General features: G+C 51.0%; 1 protein-coding gene across 1 annotated transcript in view; it reads left to right on the forward strand.

The window, feature by feature from the left end:
- Positions 1-780: 780 nt before the first annotated feature.
- mast2 (microtubule associated serine/threonine kinase 2) overlaps positions 781-22,874 on the forward strand; it is a gene marked incomplete at its 5' end in the record, with an annotated part of 130,315 nt that continues 108,221 nt past the window's right edge. Inside the window, 1 exon segment of the mRNA XM_080528135.1 lies at positions 781-849. Coding sequence (XP_080384261.1) covers positions 781-849 — 69 coding nt within the window.

The following is a 22,874-nucleotide window of genomic DNA, read 5'->3' on the forward strand; positions in this document are numbered from 1 at the left end:
GAAGCTGCCAGTCTCTCTGCGCTCCGCGCACACACAGACACATCACCAGCCAGCCACATCAGTTCTACATCTACACACCACCGGCCAGGATGGAAGACTGACGGACTGGAGCTGGACTGAGAAAGAGAAGGAAGAGAGAGCCCTGGTGAGACATTCCTTCATGTCACTACACTAGGATGGATGGAAGAGACTGGATCGAACACTATCGCTGCTACACCTGTCAAACAACATGACATGTGACATTGTTGTCACACGCCAACGTGTGTTCTCGCAGGTAGCTAGTAGCGACGCAGTTAGCTTAGCATAGGTCTGTGTAACCGATCGAATGCGAAGACACATCATCGGGGTTGCGGAATACGGGTTTTAGACAATTTCCGCCCCGATTTCTAGCGACGTTTTGGAGTTTTTAGCTAATTAGGTTAGCTAGGCAACTTGCATAACTATCAGGCGCGAAAAATGCCAAAGGAAAAAAGCCCTGAAAACCCCACAGCTAAACGAGTAGAGAGCTATTCAAACTAGCTCACTACACTGCAGCGATAAAGAAGTGGTTGTCAAAGTGTCACACAGCGTTGACATGTGCAGATGCGGATGGCAGTTTGTTGTGTGTAGCTTGTTATTCTTTACTAGTTGACATACCAGTCACAGTCAACAGAAAGAAAGCTACAAGTAAACACTAGGGATGCATTTCTAGATCTGGATTCGTCCTCTGAGCTAGCTAACGTTAGTTAGTGGTGTGGGACTAGTTTTCAGAGCATCATCTTTAACTTTCCACGTTACAAAATGAAGAGAACTGAAAAAAGAAAACTCAATCCGGACCAACAAGGAAGTGGCACCGACGACAAAGATGCGGTGAGTTCCTGTCTGTCTGTCTGTCTGTCTGTCTCTCTACCTGTCTGTCTGTCTCTCTACCTGTCTGTCTGTCTACCTGTCTGTCTGTCTGTCTCTCTACCTGTCTGTCTACCTGTCTGTCTGTCTGTCTCTCTACCTGTCTGTCTGTCTCTCTACCTGTCTGTCTACCTGTCTGTCTGTCTGTCTGTCTCTCTACCTGTCTGTCTACCTGTCTGTCTGTCTGTCTCTCTACCTGTCTGTCTACCTGTCTGTCTGTCTGTCTCTCTACCTGTCTGTCTACCTGTCTGTCTGTCTGTCTCTCTACCTGTCTGTCTGTCTCTCTACCTGTCTGTCTGTCTCTCTACCTGTCTGTCTGTCTCTCTACCTGTCTGTCTACCTGTCTGTCTCTCTGTCTCTCTACCTGTCTGTCTGTCTGTCTCTCTACCTGTCTGTCTACCTGTCGGTCTGTCTGTCTCTCTACCTGTCTGTCTGTCTCTCTACCTGTCTGTCTACCTGTCTGTCTGTCTGTCTGTCTCTCTGTCTCTCTACCTGTCTGTCTGTCTGTCTGTCTGTCTCTCTACCTGTCTGTCTACCTGTCGGTCTGTCTGTCTCTCTACCTGTCTGTCTGTCTCTCTACCTGTCTGTCTGTCTCTCTACCTGTCTGTCTGTCTCTCTACCTGTCTGTCTACCTGTCTGTCTGTCTCTCTACCTGTCTGTCTGTCTCTCTACCTGTCTGTCTACCTGTCTGTCTGTCTACCTGTCTGTCTGTCTACCTGTCTGTCTGTCTCTCTACCTGTCTGTCTGTCTCTCTACCTGTCTGTCTGTCTGTCTCTCTACCTGTCTGTCTGTCTCTCTACCTGTCTGTCTACCTGTCTGTCTGTCTGTCTCTCTACCTGTCTGTCTACCTGTCTGTCTGTCTGTCTACCTACCTGTCTGTCTGTCTCTCTAGGCTGTGAGAGTGACAGGTGAGTTGTTGTCTGTCTGTCTGTCTGTCTGTCTCTCTACCTGTCTGTCTGTCTCTCTACCTGTCTGTCTGTCTCTCTCTCTCTACCTGTCTGTCTACCTGTCTGTCTGTCTCTCTAGGCTGTGAGAGTGACAGGTGAGTTGTCGTTGGGCTGTAAGAGTGACAGGTGAGTTGTTGTTAGGCTGTGAGAGTGACAGATGAGTTGTTGTTGGGCTGTGAGAGTGACAGGTGAGTTGTTGTCGGGCTGTGAGAGTGACAGGTGAGTTGTTGTTAGGCTGTGAGTGTGACAGGTGAGTTGTTGCTAGGCTGTGAGTGTAACAGGTGAGTTGTCGTTGGGCTGTGAGTGTGACAGGTGAGTTGTTGTCGGGCTGTGAGAGTGACAGGTGAGTTGTTGGGCTGTGAGTGTGACAGGTGAGTTGTTGTTAGTAGGGATGCTCCGATCTGGATTTTTGGGGCCGATACCGATCACCGATTTTTTTCCTCAAGATCAACCGATACCGATACCGATTTAAAAAAAAATACATAACTGTAGGCCTACTGACTGGATAGCCTACATATTGTGTGTGCTTTTTAGACAAAAGTTTTGATCCATTAGGCACCAAGCAAACGCAGACCCATTTTTATGGCATAGTAAAGTTCTGGCCTATCACCCAGTTAGGGCCTGAAGCCCAAGTCAGTCGATATGGCTGTATAAAATACATCATAAACGTGGCCTTCATGGTTTACATACTGTTACGTCCTCCTATGTTTTCTGTTCAGTTATCTGTCTTCCCCAGGAAAAAATAAAAAATAAAAAAAATAAAAATCGGTTTTTGCGATCGGCCATTTTTGCCGATCACCGATGGAGTCATTTGGAGTGAAATCGGCCGATTTAAATCGGTGGCCGATAAATCGGAGCATCCCTAGTTGTTAGGCTGTGAGTGTGACAGGTGAGTTGTTGTTGGGCTGTGAGAGTGACAGGTGAGTTGTTGTCGGGCTGTGAGAGTGACAGGTGTGGTGACGGTTGCCACGCTGAATGTATCACAACAAAGATACTTGAACGTCTTTGTTTTATGCTGGTAAATCTGTGTTGGCAGTTTTTACATGTAAATTAATTGGATTCTTCCCATCATCTGGTTCCCAGTGGTACTTACTTTGGTTCTCATTCATTGCTGTGTTGCTCTTTGCATGCGTCTCATGATATCGACTTGAGTCACCTGCACTGCATGTTCGAACTCACCCTGCTTTCCTCAGCCTACTGACTTATCTCTGATAGTATCAACCCATAACATTCCAGACCAGAATGAAGTAATGGAGTGCACACAGGCCCAACAAGACCAGAGAGGTCAAGAGTCTTGATGACCGTTGAGGCAGGTTTTAGTCCAAGAGAGCAGATGATGTCATTGGTCCTACTAGTAGGTGCCTGCCTAACATTTGCACGTTGTTGAATCCTGTTGAGAGTAGACTGGTGAAGAGTGGTCATGGTCTATGGTTAACATATCCTTGGTAAAGGTCGGGAACACGTCCTAGAGGGGTGTGTGTGTGTGTGTGTGTGTGTGTGTGTGTGTGTGTGTGTGTGTGTGTGTGTGTGTGTGTGTGTGTGTGTGTGTGTGTGTGTGTGTGCGTGTGCGTGTGCGTGTGCGTGTGTGCGCGTGCGTGTGTGCGCGTGCGCGTGTGTGTATTTAGCACGGTCATTCTCTGAACCACCTGCATGTTATGTCAAACCATGTTGTTCCTCTCTGGCTTTGGCACACTGGTATTTGTCTGTCAACATGTGAGAGCTTTGTGTGCTTTGTTCTGTAACCTGATGTCAAACATGTACACCCATTTGTCTTGTGAACCTGGTAGCCTATACTGTGCCAGATGTTACATCATTTGTCACATGTCAGTCAAATTGTTTTTGGAGGACATTAACAATGTTTGGCCTTTAGGGTGTTAATGGAATGGAATGATAATGATGTGACTTATTATGGCTGAAACACCACCATGCCCTGAGAAATAATGCACAAGGTCAGTTTGCCCTTTATTTCAGGCTAAACACACACACACACACACACACACACACACACACACACACACACACACACAATAACAATAACTCAATAACATTATATCATAGTGCAGTTCACCTCAGTCAGTGTCTTCTACTTATTTCTAGGAAGGATATTTATATGGAAGTTCGCAAAAACTCTGTCTAAAACTCTGTCTAAGCATTGGTTCCTTATTTGACTTATTTATGATCATCCTCACTTTATGATCATCCTCACTTGTGATAGTTGCGATGTAATGTGATCTGGTTCATCATATATCTCATCACAAAACACAAAATGTCTTATTTTTCTTATTGGGTGGGTAGTCGTTGTGCAGTTTCAAAGAGCACAGCTGCTTTCTGTACTGTATCCCTCTTAATAAGCACCTAGCTGCTAAGACAAAAATCTTAAGTATTTTCTAACCAGATTAGTGTCTTGGGACGGGAGTTTGTTGAGACAGGGAGTTTCTTTATGATATTGTGGAATGTTAGGCCTACAGAAATGTTTGTGTGCGTGTTGCAAGTTTGATGTGTGTCTGGGTGAAAGCGATAGGCCTAGGGGTGTGTACTGTGCACACAGGAACCTTTCCCTCTGATTGTTTGAGTCGTGTCTCTCTACGTCGCTACTTTGTGGTTGCACTAGGACTCTCTGGCTCATGATGTCATTGTAACATGAGACATATCCATAGTGTGTTGTTGTCTACAGGTGGCCTACCCTGTCCCTGACACTATTGGCCTACATCCACCTCAAACAAAGGATTAAGTCAACCCTACCTTGGGATTAGTGTGACTGACTCATCAACGGCGCCCTTCCTTCTTCCTAGTTACTGTTTAATGAAGGGCGTACACGTTTATGGTCTGGTCCCTTTATTGTCCCCAGTGGCTCCAGTGTGCTTCTCTGCTGTTTAAATGGGTTCAACCCACGTTTACCCGCCATTCTTATTGACATGGGTAAATTTAAGCAGTAAATTGCCGGGGCGGCACAGAACAGTGGACATAAACTTGAGTAACACATGAACATTTAACTGCCATCCAGACGGTATATTGCACCGCTGTTAAAGGACAGCTTGTGTGGCTGGTGGTTGTTTGCGTCCTTCAACATTGGTGTTTGCCCTTGTGTTTCAAGATCAACACAATAAGCAAGTGGGTCTCCTCTCCTCTCCTCTTTTCTTCTCATCTCACTCCGGGTCTGGGCCCGGTTTCTCAGGGTGGCTGGGTATCCCAAGTCCAGTAGTGCATGCCGCTGGTGTGTCAGACCAGCTCAACAACAGAGGGACTCTCTCTCTCTCTCTCCTTCAGGAAAGCAAATTTAACCCAGACTGGGAAATGACTGAAATCTGCAGAACGAATTATGCATGCTGATTATAGTACTGTGTTGTTTTCCGTGAGGAGGGAGGAGGTGAGGTTTGTGCCTACACACAGACTCTACTGTGTGTTAATATCTGTTAGTGTAGCCTATTTTAATATATCAGACAATCCCATGATGAGATCAGAGCCCTGAATTGTGACTAATGGACGACTAATGTTTAATAGATAATGGGAGTCTTTTATGGCACATTTATGGCGGTTAGGCAACTCTAGCCTACATCCTGCTGTAAACTGATTGTTGCCCGTGTTACATAGCCTAGATGGTGTTTCCAGTGTGACTGATAGCGATCCTATAGACTTTTTCTCGCTTCAACCCATGACTTGGTTGACACTCAGCTCCTCTCCCTGTAGTACTGCTGCTGTACTGTACTGTGCTGACCAGAGGACACGAAGGCCGAATGCTTTTGGCCCAGCAGCAAACACAAACACAGGGACAGATGGTTAGGGACAGGGTTTTTTGGCACGACCAATGTGGCTTTTTGGTGAACAATCCAAATCCGGCTTGATCAAATCCATTTGCTCAAGGTTCCCTGGGTAAGTTCGTGGGATGACCAGTAGCAGTTGAGTAAAGTGGCTTTGGTTATAACCTGCATTCCTGATAAGCTACGGGGCATTTAGCTGTGGATGTCACATGTAGCCTTTAGAAATCACTATCTCTCTATCTGATTGTGGTAATCCATATGGTCATGTGTGTGTGTGTGTGTGTGTGTGTGTGTGTGTTTGTCTTTATGTCTATGTCTTTGTGTACATTTTTGTTGCTGACAGTTGACTGATGGCTCAAAGAGGTTTTGGGATTACCTGCTCAATCATGGCTCTACCTCACGTGCAATGGAAACTTTCACAGATAAATGTTCTGAAGTGCCTCCAGATTTGAGTTGGATGCCTGTCAGAAACGAACAGGGGGGAAAAAATGTTTCTCTGAGTGCTCTGCTACAAGTCAGTACAGTGCTAAAACCAACTTGCTATTGCTCACAAGTTGAGTTTGCGACTATTAAACATTCTTCATCGATACACAGTATTGTAGGCTAATCAATAACCTATTTTATTGGGCATCCGGCAGCATGTTATTTTCTGTGCTTATTGGATAACTAGTAGGCTACTGCCTGAACAAACCCATCATCTTCACGTCTCAGAGACCGTAGCCTCAGCTCTCTCGTGGTTGTTAGAGACTGCTCCGAGGGGCTGTAATGGCTGCCAGAATGGCCACTGTGGCCCCCAGCTGCAGCAGGTCCCAGGTCTGCCAGACTGCCCAGGCCCAGGGAAACTGGGGTGATTAATCTACCACTGATGGGTAATATCCCCATAAAGCACTCCTCAGAGTGCAATGAGAGAGGGAGGTGCAGATGCAAAGGGGCGAAGGGCAGTAATTATGACTACCTCATTATGCAGAATTATGAGCTAAATGGCTTTCCATCCATCACAGGAGACAGGAAGGTGTTGGAAAGAGAGATTGGCACAATTTTCTTTGTGGGTCGGGGCATAAGATCCCTACTTCAATGAGGATGCTGCTCTGAGGTGTCCGTCTGTGCGTATGCGTGTGCGTGTGCGTGTGCGTGTGCGTGTGCATGTGCGAGCACCTCTCCAGCCCCAGAGACACAACATGAGACATGGTGTTTGTTCTCCTTCCCACCTGTGTGTGTGTGTGTGTGTGTGTGTGTGTGTGTGTGTGTGTGTGTGTGTGCGCTATCTGCAGTAAAGAGTGTGACTAGCTGTTTGCTGTGTGCTCCAGGGATGAGTTATTCTTCTCAGAAACGCACAGCGCAACCCAGTCGTCCTCATCCTCTGGCCTCTGCAGCTGTGAACCCTACACACTACTCTCACTCTCACACGCACACACACACACACACACACACACACACACACACACACTGCCTCACAAAACAGAGGACTGCGGCAAGGATAGATGGAGGGGCAGGTCATGGACGAGTTTTCTATTAAAAAACTTTTTTACATCCATTCCGCATTTTGCAAGTCAGTTATATAATAGCGGGTTGGATAGCTTCAAGTTCACAGGTTGGGCTGTTTCACACTAACACACACCAGTGTTTCACCTTATGAGGAGAATCAGTTGATCCCCCAGGGCAGTGTGTGTTTTACTGGGCACTCCGACTGGAGCCAGGTGAGCTCTCGCTGCTAGTCTGGCTGGGTAAAGTGTTGGGGGAAGGGGCAGGGGAGGGCTGGGGGAAGGGAAGGGGAGGGGGGGAGGGGATGCGATGGGAGGGCACGGCAGGGAAGAAGGCGGCTCGGGGAGGGTAAGGCAGGTCGGGATACAGTGTGGAATGCTACGTGTGTAAACCTGTGTGTGCTGTGTTGGCTTGGTGTTGTTATGCAGTTAGTAAGGTCGAATTGAATGTGTGTGTGTGTGTGTGTGTGTGTGTGTTATCTGCAGTAAGGAGTGTGACTCGCTGTTTGCTGTTTGCTCTGTGCTGACGGTGCTCTAGGGATGAGTTATTCCTCCTTAGAAACACACAAACACACACACACACACACACACACACACACACTGGCTGATTGGGGCTATAAAGCCTTGGGCAGAGGAGCTTTCCAGCTGCAAAACATCCTGCTTCCCTTTGTTTTCTGGCACAAGGCATTTCCAACTGGTCCCCTTCCAGCCCCTCTCTAATCACACACACACACACACACACACACACACACACACACACACACAGGTTACCTGCAGATGGTCACCCAGGGACCAGCGCTGTGCTCTGCTAGGGGAGAAACATAACCACCCTCACGTCCCTCTGTACAGGGCAGGACTGGAGAGTGTCAGCGGAGGAGAGTAATGCAGCTCTCCACTCCCGTCTGGTTTGTAAATCTGCTTGCCTCGATTTCACACATCTTGAGTGAATATGGTGTAACCCCCTTCAGACAAGAAGTGTGTGCTTGTGTGCGCCCACGTGTGTGTGTGCCCGCATGTTTGTGTGTGTGTGTGTGTGTGTGTGTGTGTGTGTGTGTGTGTGTGTGTGTGTGTGTGTGTGTGTGTGTGTGTGCGTGCGTGCGTGCGTGCAGGCGGCTGATTAGCTCTTATTTAAGCGTTTCCATGCCTTTCCTCGCTGACGGAGGAGACGAGACCGTAAGCAGCTGAGAATCTCTCTTCTCCTCTCGTCGCCTCGGGTCTGACAATTAAACCGTGAAGTGTGGTGTAATCATGTGGATGAGCGACACAGATAGATATAGGCCAGTGTCTTCCTCTAATCTTTCTTCTCTCTCTCTCTCTCTCTCAATTTCATTGGAATGCAGTGTGAGAGTGAAGGATGCCTTCATATGAACTTCCCACCAGGGAGTCCCAGCTGTGCCCATTCTCCCCTCATCTGATCAATAAGGCCTAGCGGTGGCTTGAAGAAGCAGCATTTTGACATTTTAACAGCATGTCTCACTCCCTCTGTGGTGGCGTTTTATGTTTTAATACATCCCCCCCCACCCCTCTTTCACCTTCACCCCCATATTAAATGTAAACCCATTACACACAAACGCACGCATGGTAGCTTGCCGCCATTGCTGTGTGAATGGGTGAATGAGAGGCTATTGTAAAGCGCTTTGGAATAAGGCACTATATAAGTGCAGAGTCCATTTAGTGAGTTGGACTGGTGATCAGAAGGAGTTCACATGTAGTGTGCCCTTGAGTAAAGGTACTTAGCCCAGGTGTTCTAGCTAGGCTGGGTGGTGTGGGGGAGGTGTTCTAGCTAGGCTGGGTGGTGTGGGGGAGGTAGGTGTCCTAGCTAGGCTGGGTGGTGTGGGGGAGGTAGGTGTCCTAGCTAGGCTGGGTGGTGTGGGGGAGGTAGGTGTTCTAGCTAGGCTGGGGGGTGTGGGGGAGGGAGGTGTCCTAGCTAGGCTGGGTGGTGTGGGGGAGGTAGGTGTCCTAGCTAGGCTGGGGGGTGTGGGGGAGGTAGGTGTCCTAGCTAGGCTGGGTGGTGTGGGGGAGGGAGGTGTCCTAGCTAGGCTGGGTGGTGTGGGGGAGGTAGGTGTTCTAGCTAGGCTGGGTGGTGTGGGGGAGGTAGGTGTCCTAGCTAGGCTGGGGGGTGTGGGGGAGGTAGGTGTCCTAGCTAGGCTGGGTGGTGTGGGGGAGGGAGGTGTCCTAGCTAGGCTGGGTGGTGTGGGGGAGGTAGGTGTCCTAGCTAGGCTGGGTGGTGTGGGGGAGGTAGGTGTTCTAGCTAGGCTGGGTGGTGTGGGGGAGGTGTTCTAGCTAGGCTGGGTGGTGTGGGGGAGGTAGGTGTTCTAGCTAGGCTGAGTGGTGTGGGGGAGGTGTCCTAGCTAGGCTGGGGGGTGTGGGGGAGGGAGGTGTTCTGGCTAGGCTGGGTGGTGTGGGGGAGGTGTTCTAGCTAGGCTGGGTGGTGTGGGGGAGGTAGGTGTTCTAGTTAGGCTGGGTGGTGTGGGGGAGGTGTTCTAGCTAGGCTGGGTGGTGTGGGGGAGGTAGGTGTCCTGGCTAGGCTGGGTGGTGTGGGGGAGGTGTTCTAGCTAGGCTGGGTGGTGTGGGGAGGTAGGTGTTCTAGCTAGGCTGGGGGGTGTGGGGGAGGTGTTCTAGCTAGGCTGGGGGGTGTGGGGGAGGTGTTCTAGCTAGGCTGGGTGGTGTGGGGGAGGTAGGTGTCCTAGCTAGGCTGGGTGGTGTGGGGGAGGTGTTCTAGCTAGGCTGGGTGGTGTGGGGGAGGTAGGTGTTCTAGCTAGGCTGGGTGGTGTGGGGGAGGTAGGTGCCCCAGCTAGGCTGGGTGGTGTGCTCTTATCTACCAGGGCTTATTTATTTACAGGCGGGTGTTGTTTGTGTTGGCTGGGGAGGAGAACGGACTTCCAGAAACGTGACTGACTAGCTCAGCTGGTGTTTGGGCGGTAGCCAGCGGTGAGGATGTGTGTTTTGTTGTGGACAACTAGCCTAAACACAGCACTGCTCTGGGTGCAAGTCAAAACCCTAAACTGACCCTAACCGTAACCTTAACTAAACCCTTAACCCTCATCCTAACCCCAAACCCAAATTCAACTGTTTACTGGTCGCTTTGGTGGTGAGTCGCAGCGTTTAGTTTTGTCCCCCACCTGCACTGACACAGATCAGACCAACTGGAGCCAGGATTCTCTTTCCACCAGTCAAAGGTTTTCTACTGTGTGACATAACCAAGACACACACCTGTAGGGTTATGTTTTGGGTTAAACCCTAATCCTCTCTATATAGTGGCTGAGTGATACTTATGTAAGATTGTGTGCGTGCGTGTGTTGTGGATGTGGCTGTGTTTGTCCTTGTCTTTCAGAATGCCTTGTACAGGACAGGAAGCTGCTGCTGTGCGTCATCAAATGTAGCCAGGATGCAGGATTCTACACCACTTTCTCCCTCTGGACCGTGTGTGTGTGTGTGTGTGTGTGTGCGTGTGTTGCGTACCTGTGTGTGTGTGTATTAAGCATGGGCGGTTTCCAATTTTTTATACCGTTAAACGGCCCCCAAATAAAACCACGATTTACAGTTTAACCGTGGGACTCAAAATCACATTGTTGTAGGGCTTTGACTGAGCCGGCAATTTAAAATGATGAAGCCCTATCCTTTCCTGCGAACCGGTTTGAACACTTCCACGAACAGTGCTGAAAAATGTGCTCAAAATAAATTAATAAAAACAGCGCTAAAAATACTTTTGGTTCATAATGAGACTATGTATGGGAAACACTGCACGGGCACGTTCAGATTCGGTTAAACCAAAAGTCTCTAGGAGGTGTGTTCTCAATGCGCCATATTTGTTGTGCTGAGGAGGATCTTCGAGAATACTCATGAGAGCAGAGACAAATAGTCATATTTAGTGTCACGTCACCCACTGTAATCCCTTGTATGTAGAGTGAATTGTGCTTCGGTTTGAGCGAACCATACTGTTGATTGCCTCTCCCAGAATTCCGGTAATTTCAGAGAGCCTGCAATCGCCATGGTTGAAAAAAAGAAAAACTAAAAACAGCTTTTTTGAAATCGTCCCAAAACGAGGTTCAGCACTGTAGGAGTCGTGAGACAAAGGATATGGAGACTTTGGTTGCAGTGAAAAGTATCAGAGTTTTAATCCGAATTGTATTCACGAACTAGCATAACAACAGTCAAAACATTCGTCCATTAAATCCTGTGTGAAACCCCCATATGTCACAACAAGCCTTAAAGGGCCCTTGCCATACAAATAAACATACTGGTGAATCATATATTATTGTCTCACAGTAGTGTCCACTACAATAACAATTTATGACACAAAACAAAAAAACGTTGCTATTTTCAAAAACCGCCCAACCCTACTGTATATTTGTGAGTGTGCATGCTGCATACCTGTGTGTGTGTGTGTGTGTGTGTGTGTGTGTGTGTGTGTGTGTGTTATTGATTCAGTAGTCTTGCTGTGCTGGGTCTGTGTGTGTGTGTGTGTGAGTGAGAGGCTCTGGCTATGCTGTCCACAGCCAGGACTAATGGTGCAGAAGGACATCATCAGGGGGCCGGCCAACCTCTCCAGCCGCCACTGCACTGCACTGCACTGCACTGCGCTGCGCTGCGCACCCTCGACCTGCTCCGCTCCCAGAGAGCCTCCCACACAGCCTCCGCTCAGGCACAGTCAGCTTTCACTTTGTCCCCAGCACAACATACGGGACTGGGGGGGGACCGGAGGAGGAAACGACGTCCTTTCATTCTGTATCCCTTGGGAATCTGTATATCCGCTGAGTTCATTGTCATGGGGACGACTCCCCTTTAAACATCCCTTCATTGTGAGTCATCTGCATAGAAAGAGAGCTCGCTGCTGTGCATTCTAGGGGTGTTGCATAACTGAAAAAGGTTCCTACACCTTTTGAAACCTCCAGGCCTGTTATGACTGGATGTCGCGGGGAGGTGTTGTGAAGGAAGTGGTCGTGCAGGGCAGGAATGTATTTGTCTGTCATTGCGCCTGCCTGTAGAAACTGGACCGGGCCAAAAGGCAGGGTTATGTCAATAGGGTGCACATGCTGTGTATGTGTGGTGTGTGTGTGTGTGTGTGTGTGTGTGTGTGTGTGTGTGTGTGTGTGTGTGTGTGCGTCCGTGCGTCCATGCGCAAAGCTTTCTGTGTGTGTGAGTAAGTGAGTACACGCTTCGCGTCCACTGTTTGTGCACCATTTAGGCTAATAACCCTCCTCCTGTTTGACTTCTGGCTAATGGAAAAAACAGGGGAGTTTTTCCTCGAATCGTACAGCTACTTCTCCCCCCCAACCAACTGTTTGTGTATGGTGCCAGTGGACCAGCATGGACCTATAGCGGTGCTGTAACCACCGGCCCGTGCTCCTCTCATTAGCATCGGTCAGAGTGACACCGCTTATTTGGCGAAGGCTCAACCGTGACCTTTGCCCCCTAACAAAGCCTAGGGGGTCACCCCTCCCCAGATTCCTGTGGAACTCCATAAAGGCCTGTGAAAACACTGTATCAGGTCCCCCATTAATCAGCCAGACGGCCGGGGGCCAAGAATGAAAACAGAGTGTGCATGGCTGACCTCCCGTAACCTGCTGCAGCCAAACCACACATTTATACTGGCAGGCCATCGGAGAGGAGGGGGCCTCGGGGGGGGTGGGCGGGGGGGGCAGAGTCATTACGTAGCCTTAGAGACGGAGCTCTGCACAGTCATGGGCCATGCCACGCCAAATTATAAAGATGGAATCCATACAGACTTACAGAGCCATTGGAAACGGTTGGGAGGAGTGGGGAGTATAAAGGAGTTGGTTGTGTGGGAGAGAGCCTGGTGCCTTGATGGGGATGGGGGTGGGGGTCGTGATGGGGATGGGGGTGGGGCCGTGGGGGTTGTGATGGGGCTGAGGATGGGGGTGGGGGTCGTGATGGGGCTGGGGGTTGGTGGTGGGGGTGCGGATGGGGGTGGTGGGGGTTGGTGGTGGGGGTGGGGGTGATGGGGGTGGGGGTGGGGATGGGGATGGGGATGGGGATGGGGAGAGTGCATTGCTAGCTGGTCTGGAGTACTGAGGTGAGAGGTCTGATCCTGCAAACTGAGGGCTACAAATGTGTATCGCTGATGGGTGCTAGCCCAGTTCTGTCTCATTAACTTTCCTGATGGCCAGATGTAATGCTGGGTAATCCCTAGCCCTGGGCAAATGAAAACCCAGAGTCAATGGTCTAGAACCCCAAACGAGCTGCTGTCAACTAAATACCTCATCTCGTTCTGTCTCTCTCTCTCTCTCTCTCTCTCTCTCTCTCTCTCTCTCTCTCTCTCTCATCTCTCTCTTTCTTGTCTTTTCCTCCCCTCTCTCCCTCTCTTTCTCTGCCTCCCTCTGTCTCTATCTCTCTCTTTCTCCCTCTCTCCCTTGTCCTCCCTCCCCCCGCGCCTACATCCCTCACACAGACGCCAGCTGTCTCTGCCAGAGGAGGAAGTGAAACTCTGTTGCGGCCTGTTGCCTCTCGTACCTGCGACACACACACACACACACACACACACACACACACACACACACACACACACACACACGCTGAAGACTTCTTAAGAGTGGGAGACATGGATGTTGGAAACAGATGGCGTTTCACTACCTGGACGAGCAATGAATAGAATGTGTAGACGAGCGATGGGGGGGTGTCAGTGTTTTCTCTTTCCCAGCACTTAGGCTTACTTTCTGCAGATGTCGTAACCTGTTATCTAGCTAAATACATCCAGGAGGATAGTTATTTAACTAAATATACAATCTTCCCAGTGTGTTCTGTCATTATGAAAATAGACCATAATAGCATATGAAGCCTCATAGCGTCCTATAGAGGGTTGAATGGACAGCAATGGGAGAGCTCTGATTATACAGAACTGATGCACTGGATGAAACACTGTCGTGTCGTTTATGGTAATCAGCCCGAGGATAGAAAATCCAATTCAATGGGCCGAGATTTATTTAAAAAAAATGTAAACATGGAGCTGGAGGTGGGGGAGGGGGTTTGAGTGTCACACACACAACCGTTTTTTTAATGATTACCCACCAAGCGTTTGAAGACGCCAGGGTCTCTTGGCTCCTTTAATTCCCTGGGTGGTAGTTCCTCAGGAGCAGTGTTGGATTGGGGGAGAGGGGGACTAGAAGGTAGCTAGCTAGCACACTATTTCAGGCGCTCTCTTGACAATACCTGAGCCTTCTTCTTCTTCTTCTTCTTCTTCTTCATAGGCCATTGACGACTCTTCTCGTCACGGCTTGAGCCTTAGCCACAGTTCAAACTCCTCCTGATGCCTCTCAAAGGATTGTGTGTCTGTGTGTGTCTGTGTGTGTCTGTGTGTGTGTGTCTGTGTGTGTCTGTGTGTGTGTGTGTGTTCATCCAGTTCTCCTGGTGTTCCCCTCCTTCCCCTGAGCCCACTTCGGCACAGTGTCTTGTTTCTAAGGCGTATAATTACCATACTGATCAGGGGGTTTTCGACCAGACCCACGGAGCTTCCCTGTTCTCCATAATGACATGCTACCCAATGTGCACCACTGGCCCCCCATCTCTCGGAAATCACCCGCTATGGTTTCTCCACATTATTCTAGCTCTTTTAATATATGCAGACTTTAATCTATGCATGTCTGCTGTGTCTGCTGTGTCTGCTGTGTCTGCTGTGTGCCCGGAATGCAGACAGAGAGGATATTGTGTGTGTTCTGCTGAGCTAGCTTCCCGTCGGGGGCGACACTGTAGCTGTTGAATTTGCAGCTGTAATTCCTGTTTTGTAGCATTCTGTTCCTGTTTCCGCACCCCTCGAACTGCAGTCACTCACGACGGAGTGACTTTCATCGTGTCGAGTTGAAGTGTCGTAAAGTTGAAGTGAAGTAGAATGAGCTCCCACAGTGTTCATTAAGTTCAGTAAAACAGATCAGTGTCAGATATACTATAGTCATCGACACCAGAGAGGTAAGACAGGACAGGCTTTGGCCTTAGGGGGTGGGGGGGGGGGTCATGCTCTGTCCCCTCAGCCTGCTGAGTCACCGTGCCCTCCTCTGGTAATGGAACACCCCGAGGCGTCTCATCTCCCCTGTCTCATCTTCCTCCCTGTGAGAAGCCTTGTTCTCTCATCCCCTTTCCTCTCCTCTCCTCTCATCCCATCTCCTCTCCTCTCCTGTCATCCCCTCTCCTCTCCTCTCTCATCCCCTTTCCTCTCCTCTCATCCCCTCTCCTCTCCTCTCCTCTCATCCCCTCTCCTCTCCTCTCTCATCCCCTTTCCTCTGCTCTCATCCCCTCTCCTCTCCTCATCCCCTTTCCTCTCCTCTCATCCCCTCTCCTCTCCTCTCCTCTCTCATCCTCTCTCCTCTCCTCTCTCATCCCCTTTCCTCTCCTCTCTCATCCCCTCTCCTCTCCTCTCCTCTCCTCTCCTCTCCTCTCCTCTCCTCTCATCCCCTTTCCTCTCCTCTCATCCCCTCTCCTCTCCTCTCTCATCCCCTTTCCTCTCCTCTCTCATCCCCTTTCCTCCCCTCATCCCCTTTCCTCTCCTCTCTCATCCCCTTTCCTCTCCTCTCTCATCCCCTTTCCTCTCCTCTCCTCTCATCCCCTTTCCTCTCCTCTCATCCCCTCTCATCCCCTCTCTTCTCATCCCCTTTCCTCTCCTCTCTCATCCCCTTTCCTCTCCTCTCCTCTCATCCCCTCTCATCCCCTCTCTTCTCATCCCCTTTCCTCTCCTCTCATCCCCTTTCCTCTCCTCCCCTCTCCTCTCCTCTCATCCCCTTTCCTCTCCTCTCATCCCCTTTCCTCTCCTCTCCTCTCATCCCCTCTCTCCTCTCCTCTCATCCCCTTTCCTCTCCCCTCTGCACTGCAGAGCCACACAGACAGACAGACCTCTCCTCTCTCCTCTGGTCTGGGTGGCATGGAAGGGAGCTGGCAGCACCAAGCAGTTGGAATCAGCCAGCGGTGGCAGGCAGGAAGTACAAACGAACCTTATCTCCCTCAGCGAGCAGCACTGGAACACCCCGAGGCGTCTCATCTCCCCTGTCTCATCTTCCTCCCTGTGAGAAGCCTTGTTCTCTCATCCCCTTTCCTCTCCTCTCCTCTCATCCCATCTCCTCTCCTCTCCTGTCATCCCCTCTCCTCTCCTCTCTCATCCCCTTTCCTCTCCTCTCATCCCCTCTCCTCTCCTCTCCTCTCATCCCCTCTCCTCTCTCATCCCCTTTCCTCTGCTCTCATCCCCTCTCCTCTCCTCATCCCCTTTCCTCTCCTCTCATCCCCTCTCCTCTCCTCTCCTCTCTCATCCTCTCTCCTCTCCTCTCTCATCCCCTTTCCTCTCCTCTCTCATCCCCTCTCCTCTCCTCTCCTCTCCTCTCATCCCCTTTCCTCTCCTCTCATCCCCTCTCCTCTCCTCTCTCATCCCCTTTCCTCTCCTCTCTCATCCCCTTTCCTCCCCTCATCCCCTTTCCTCTCCTCTCTCATCCCCTTTCCTCTCCTCTCTCATCCCCTTTCCTCTCCTCTCCTCTCATCCCCTTTCCTCTCCTCTCATCCCCTCTCATCCCCTCTCTTCTCATCCCCTTTCCTCTCCTCTCTCATCCCCTTTCCTCTCCTCTCCTCTCATCCCCTCTCATCCCCTCTCTTCTCATCCCCTTTCCTCTCCTCTCATCCCCTTTCCTCTCCTCCCCTCTCCTCTCCTCTCATCCCCTTTCCTCTCCTCTCATCCCCTTTCCTCTCCTCTCCTCTCATCCCCTCTCTCCTCTCCTCCCCTCCCCTCTCCTCTCCCCTCTGCACTGCAGAGCCACACAGACAGACAGACCTCTCCTCTCTCCTCTGGTCTGGGTGGGATGGAAGGGAGCTGGCAGCACCACGCAGTTGGAATCAGCCAGCGGTGGCAGCAGGCAGGAAGTACAAACCAACCTTATCTCCCTCAGCGAGCAGCACTAGGAAAAAAGCCATTTAACTCATCTCTCCACTCCATTATCCTCTTCACCCTGCAAAGACTGCTCTAAATGCTAATGTGTGTGTGTCTGTCTTTATGCTTCTGTGTGTGTGTGTGTGTGTGTGTGTGTGCACGTGTCTGTGTGTTCATGTGTCTGTGTGTGTGTCTGTACTTAACGTGTCTGTGTGTCTATAGCCTATAAATGCGTGCGGCTCTTCCGTCTCTCCAGTCTCTATCCTGTCTACCCTCCCACAACATTAAAGGACAGCCTGATAGTCATCTTAATGGACTGCCCTCCACTGTCTAGATGTTGATTGACAGGAGGGGATAGTCGGTGCAATCCATCAGAGAGCAAACCCCTGTCACCCCTTCTCTCCAATTATTCCTCACGTTCCTCACATTTCAGTCATTAAGAGAATGACTGTTACGTCACCATTATGGAATGAACTTAACAGCCAGACACCCCCCCCCTCTCTCTCTCTCTCCCCCCCCTCTCTCTCTCTCTCTCTCCCCCCCCTCTCTCTCTCTCTCCCCCCCCCTCTCTCTCTCTCTCTCTCCCCCCCCCTCTCTCTCTCTCCCCCCCCCTCTCTCTCTCCCCCCCCCCCCTCTCTCTCTCTGTCTCTCCCCTCCCCCAGTGTTTAAGTAAAGAGCAACAGAACTGCTCAAACAAAGAACCTTCATTTCACTTCTCTATTGTGACTAAAGCAGAGTATTCTGTTCTGTTACCCTATCCCTTATCTCAGCTAGACCTCACACTGTCTGAGTCACCCCCCCCCCCCCCCCCCCCCGTCTCATTGTTTATTCCCTCTCTCTACAGCCTCTGAATCACGCTTTGCTTTCACTCAATAAAAAAAAGAAAGAAGCAAAGGCTACTTTTAATTAGTGGTGGCTAAAATGGCTTTGGTCAAACGAACGGGAAGTGTGTGTGTGACGAGGTTTGACTGCTGACTTTGTTTTGCGTGTGCACTTGCTTTTCACATGACATTGGCTAGGCCTAGGCTACGGGTGAGAGGGGGAGGAGAAGGAGGAAGGAGGAGGAAGGTGTGACATTTGGCCAATGTTTTGCGTGGCGTGTCCTAGGAGCTCCTCTGTAATGAGGCCATATCTCCCAGTCGACAGGAGTGCAGGGGCCGGCTGGGCTGAGTCTACCCCAGTGAAAGGCCACCGCTGTCAGCTACAGACAGAACAGAGGCGCCCAGCCCTGGCCCACCGTCCCTGAGACTATGACGGAGACCAGCCTTGGATGTTCCAGGTTCCACCGGGTTTTGGCTGCAGTCTTAAAGGCCAAGGCTGCTCCTCCTGGCTTGAACACCAGGGAACAAACCTCCTCCCTCTACCCCGCTTCATCTTCCTCTGCCCCCCAGAACTGTTGCAGACCTTTTATGTTATTTATAAACCTTGTCTTTTTAATTAAAGATTGTGATAAGGAATAGCTACGGCGTTGGCCAGTGGCAGCCTTTGCCTACGGTGCTGTATGATAGATTGGCGTTGGCTGTTGCGTCCTGATGTTATTGAAGTCCTGTGGTGTTGAATTACACACGGTCCCCTCCCCTGGTGTGTCTGGACCGGCCTCCGAAGGTCACTCTCTGGGGGGTCATTAGTGACCCCGTGGGCTGGGGAGGGGACAGGCTAATGATGGGGCTGCTGAGACTTCCCCTCCCTCTCCCCTGCCGCTTTGTATACACCCTGCGGGATGCATTCTGCCGGCTTTTTTCTCTCTCTCTCTCTCTCTCTCTCTCTCTCTCTCTCTCTCTCGCGCCTTCCCTCCCTACCTGTTCCCTTGTTGCCCTATCCTCAGCGTAGTTCACTCCTCTCTGTCTTCCTTCTCTCTTTCCCCCTTTCTCTCCCACATCAAACCGTCTGGTCTCCCAGCACTGACTAACTAGTCTCCTAGTGTTGTAACTATGTCCTCTCAGTAGGTCTCTTATCTCCCCCTGCCTGCAGGCCTGGGCTGAGGCTGGGCCTAGGTGGGCCTGGTCTGGCCTGTCTAGTTGGGCCTGGGCTGAGGTCTGTCTGTTTGTCTGTTCGTCTGTTTGTCTGTGTGTCTGTCTGTTTGTCTGTGTGTCTGTCTGTCTGTCTGTCTCTCTGTCTGTCTGTCTGACTGTCTGACTGACTGCCTGACTGAGCGGGGTGTTCATTGGAAGGTTGAGTGTGACAGGGTTGAGTATGGGGCAGGGCTGGCGTGGCTTCTCTCCCCTCTCACAGCTGCAGGAGACAGATTAGAGAGAAGCCCCTAGTGTAAGCAGAGCAGAGAGAGAGACAGAGAGGCAGGCTGACAGAGACAGAGAGGCACAGACTGTCAGAGAGAGAGGCAGGTAGAGAGAGAGGCAGGCTGACAGAGAGAGAGAGAGGCAGGTAGAGAGAGAGGCAGGCTGACAGAGAGAGAGGCGCAGACTGTCAGAGAGAGAGGCAGGTAGAGAGAGAGAGGCAGGCTGACAAAGAGAGAGGCAAGCTGACAGAGTGAGAGGCAGGTTGACACACAGAAAGAGAGAGAGAGAGAGAGAGAGAGAGAGAGAGAGAGAGAGAGAGAGAGAGAGAGAGAGAGAGAGAGAGAGAGAGAGACTGCGGCAGGCAGTCAGTCTCAATTCTACCCACATAAAGTTTGCAGTGAGTGTACCTGTTATTTTCAGGAGGAAAAACAACAAGACAATACAAACACCTATTTGAGTTGTTTGTTTAAGCTTTGTTATCATTAAGTGGCAGGATCTGTAAAACACGACTAGCTGGGCCCTGTAGTTGAACCTATGATAACTATCTTTAGTTCCTCCGCCCTTGTCCTCTCCTCTCCTCCCTCTCCAGCCCTCTTCTAATGAGGACAAGTGTTCGCTCGCTGCTGTGGAGCAGAGCGGCAGCGGCAGCCCAGACACGTACACACACACACACACACACCATGTTTCCTCTCCCCTCCACCTCCACCCAGCTGTAAACAAGTCTACGGGGAGCCGCGGGGATGAAGCACGCAGCCAGAATGAAGCTTCCCTCCTGGCTCCTTCACGTTACAATCGAGCTGCGAGAAGCAACTTTCTCAAGCAGCAGAACCCCCCCCCACACACACACACACCCACACACACACACCCACACACACACACACACACACACACACACACACACACACCCACACACACACCCACACACACACACACACACCCACACACACACCCACACACCCACACACCCACACACACACACACACACACACACACACACACACACACACACACACACACACACACACACACACCCACACACACACACACACACACACCCCTGAACAGGGCCTCTGTAAATTGTGGGGATGAATTAATCTCTTCATTGGCAAATCTACTGACAGAGATCATTTCAAGATGCTCGTCCATATGTGCTGGATTTGGGGGGCTGCAGTGGGCTGGGGACTGGGGCTGTTGGGCGTCGCACGGGGGGGTCCGGTTCGAGGCTGGTTCCGTGCGGAGCGGAGGGGTTATCATCTGTTTGTCGTCCGGTGTTCAGCCTAGATGAATGCCCCCTTAATCCTACACAGTAATCAGATCTGGAAGCAGCCTGCCCCCCCTGCCCCCCTCCCCCCAAAAGGCTGATCCTCCAATCCTCGCAATGCGTATGCCTGGAACAAGTGTCAAAGCAGGATGGAAGATTAATCCCCCGGCATAGAACTCCAAACAAGCTGTTCTCAACTCAATACCTCATCTAGTTCTCTCTCTCTCACGTTCGCTTTCTCTCTCTCTCTTTCTCTCTCTCTCTCTCTCTCTCTCTCTCTCTCTCTCGTTCTGTCTCTTTTCTCTCTGTCTCTCTCTCTCTCTCTGTGAGTAGGCACTTGCCTTTGTGTTGGCTTTGAGAAACAACATGGATTACCAGGGCTACAGCCTGAGGAGTTTTCTAGTTGGTTTAAGACACCTGGTCCATATCGTGCTCTCGCTCCCGCCCCCGTACAGAACACTTACCCTTCCCATTCTTTATCCACAAGCAGGGTGGAGGAGGTAGAACTGGCAGATTCACCTTACTGCCTGTAGTACCCTGTTACATAACTCTCTCTCTCTCTCCCCCCACCCCTCTCATTCACTCTCTCTCTCTCTCTCTCTCCCTCTCTGCCCCCCCCCCCCCCTCTCTCTCTGGGGAGGAGGCAGCCTGGAACCATTACTCATGGACATAGACATCATACGTGAGTTCCTGCATAGTTCAGATTCAGAATGCGCTGGGACTGGGGCTGGGGCTGGGCTGGGCTGTGCTGTGCTGTGCTGCCCATTGTGGAGAGGACACGTGATTTCTCGTATTTGAGACGCGTGCCGTGTACCCACTTTACCGAGGAGGAGTCGCTACCCCATGGGACGTAAGGAAACTAGACCCACTTTGTTGTCCATGGCAGCTGCTCAAGTGTCATCAGGCGGGTCAAATGGTTCCCAAAAGGGGCCATCTTTGACCTATGGCCACTTTCAAGAGACCCCTGTGGTCACACAAACACCAGTGTGTACACACTGAACACTCTGTCCAAGCACTTGCTCGGCGTATGGACAGAGACCGCGCACACCCCTACACCCCCACAGCCCCACAGCCCCGGCTCAGTCCAGCAGCCACAGTCAGTCCCATACATAGTTGAGGCCGGCCAGCCTGGTCCCCAGCCCATCCCTGTCCCTGGCACAGACCCATGTTATGAGAGCATTGTCCTCCCTTCACCTCCCATAGAGTCAGCACACAGGCATCCACTGTCTCTGCACTGAACCCTGCCTGGACACCTAGCCTAGGCTAGCCTCAGCCACAGCTCCATCCACTGGGTTGCACTGAATGAACCCTGGACACCTAGCCACAGCTCCATCCACGGCCTCGGCAACTTAACCCTGGACGCCTAGCCTAGCCTAGCCTAGCCTAGCCTAGCCTAGCCTAGCCTAGCCTAGCCTCAGCCACAGCTCCATCCAGTGGGTTGCATTGAACTCTGGACACCTCGCCTAGCCAGGGCGCCTCACATCTGGAAGACATTAAACACTGTTAACGACTTTGATTAAGATCCACATTTTCACAGCAGCCACGTTCACGCGAACATACCGTACTGTACCTGACTGGAAACATACGTGATTCATACAGTCAGGCTCGCACAGGCTTGTCTACTGCACACTTGCTCACACAGGAACACGACGTGTGTATTGTTCTTTGAAGGGAGGGAAAACAAACACACCACACACACACACACACACACTCACACACACACACACACACACACACACACAAATGCGCCACTTGTCTCAAGTGGACTTAGAGAGAGTGAGGCAGTTTCCTCGGAGGCCCACTGGAGTGCAGCTGTCAGGAAGGAGGGTGGGGTTGAGCGTCGGAGGTCTCTCTCTCTCAGAGCGTCTCCCAGACACCCGGGGCCACAGGCCTGCTGCACTCACTGTCACACTACAGCTGCTCCCCACAGCTCCTCTCACCTCCCCCTCTAATCTCTCCCTACCGTCAGGCAGCAGCCAGCCGGCTTCTACTGAGTGTGTGCGCGCGCCGCACACCGTGTCACGACTCCACTTGTGGTTCTTTCCCGCCACATAGTGTCTATGAACACCTGCATCAGAACTACAGGTGCAGTTTCACAGGCCATAAGAGGCTTGGAGGGCTGAAGCAAGGGGCGGGAGAGAAGAGAGAGGGTCTTAAAGGAGAGAGTGCTGGGGTGGGCCGTGTGTGTGTGTGTGTGTGTGTGTTCAGAGAGCTACGACTCGCTTCCCCCGCCAGGGCGTTTATCATTCACACAGAGCAGAGGGCTCCTGAGGTGCGTTTTATGAATGGATCACCTGGGTACAAAGGTTTCCATCTCCGAACAAAAGCGTCATTGTGTGTCTGCAGCACTGGCGGATCATATGGTTTCTTACTAATCTTGAACGGTATCACACGCTCACACACACACACACACACACACACACACACACACACACACACACAGCTC

The sequence above is a fragment of the Nansenia antarctica genome (assembly GCF_963989245.1).
Source record: "Nansenia antarctica genome assembly, chromosome: 1".
NCBI lineage: Eukaryota > Metazoa > Chordata > Actinopteri > Argentiniformes > Microstomatidae > Nansenia > Nansenia antarctica.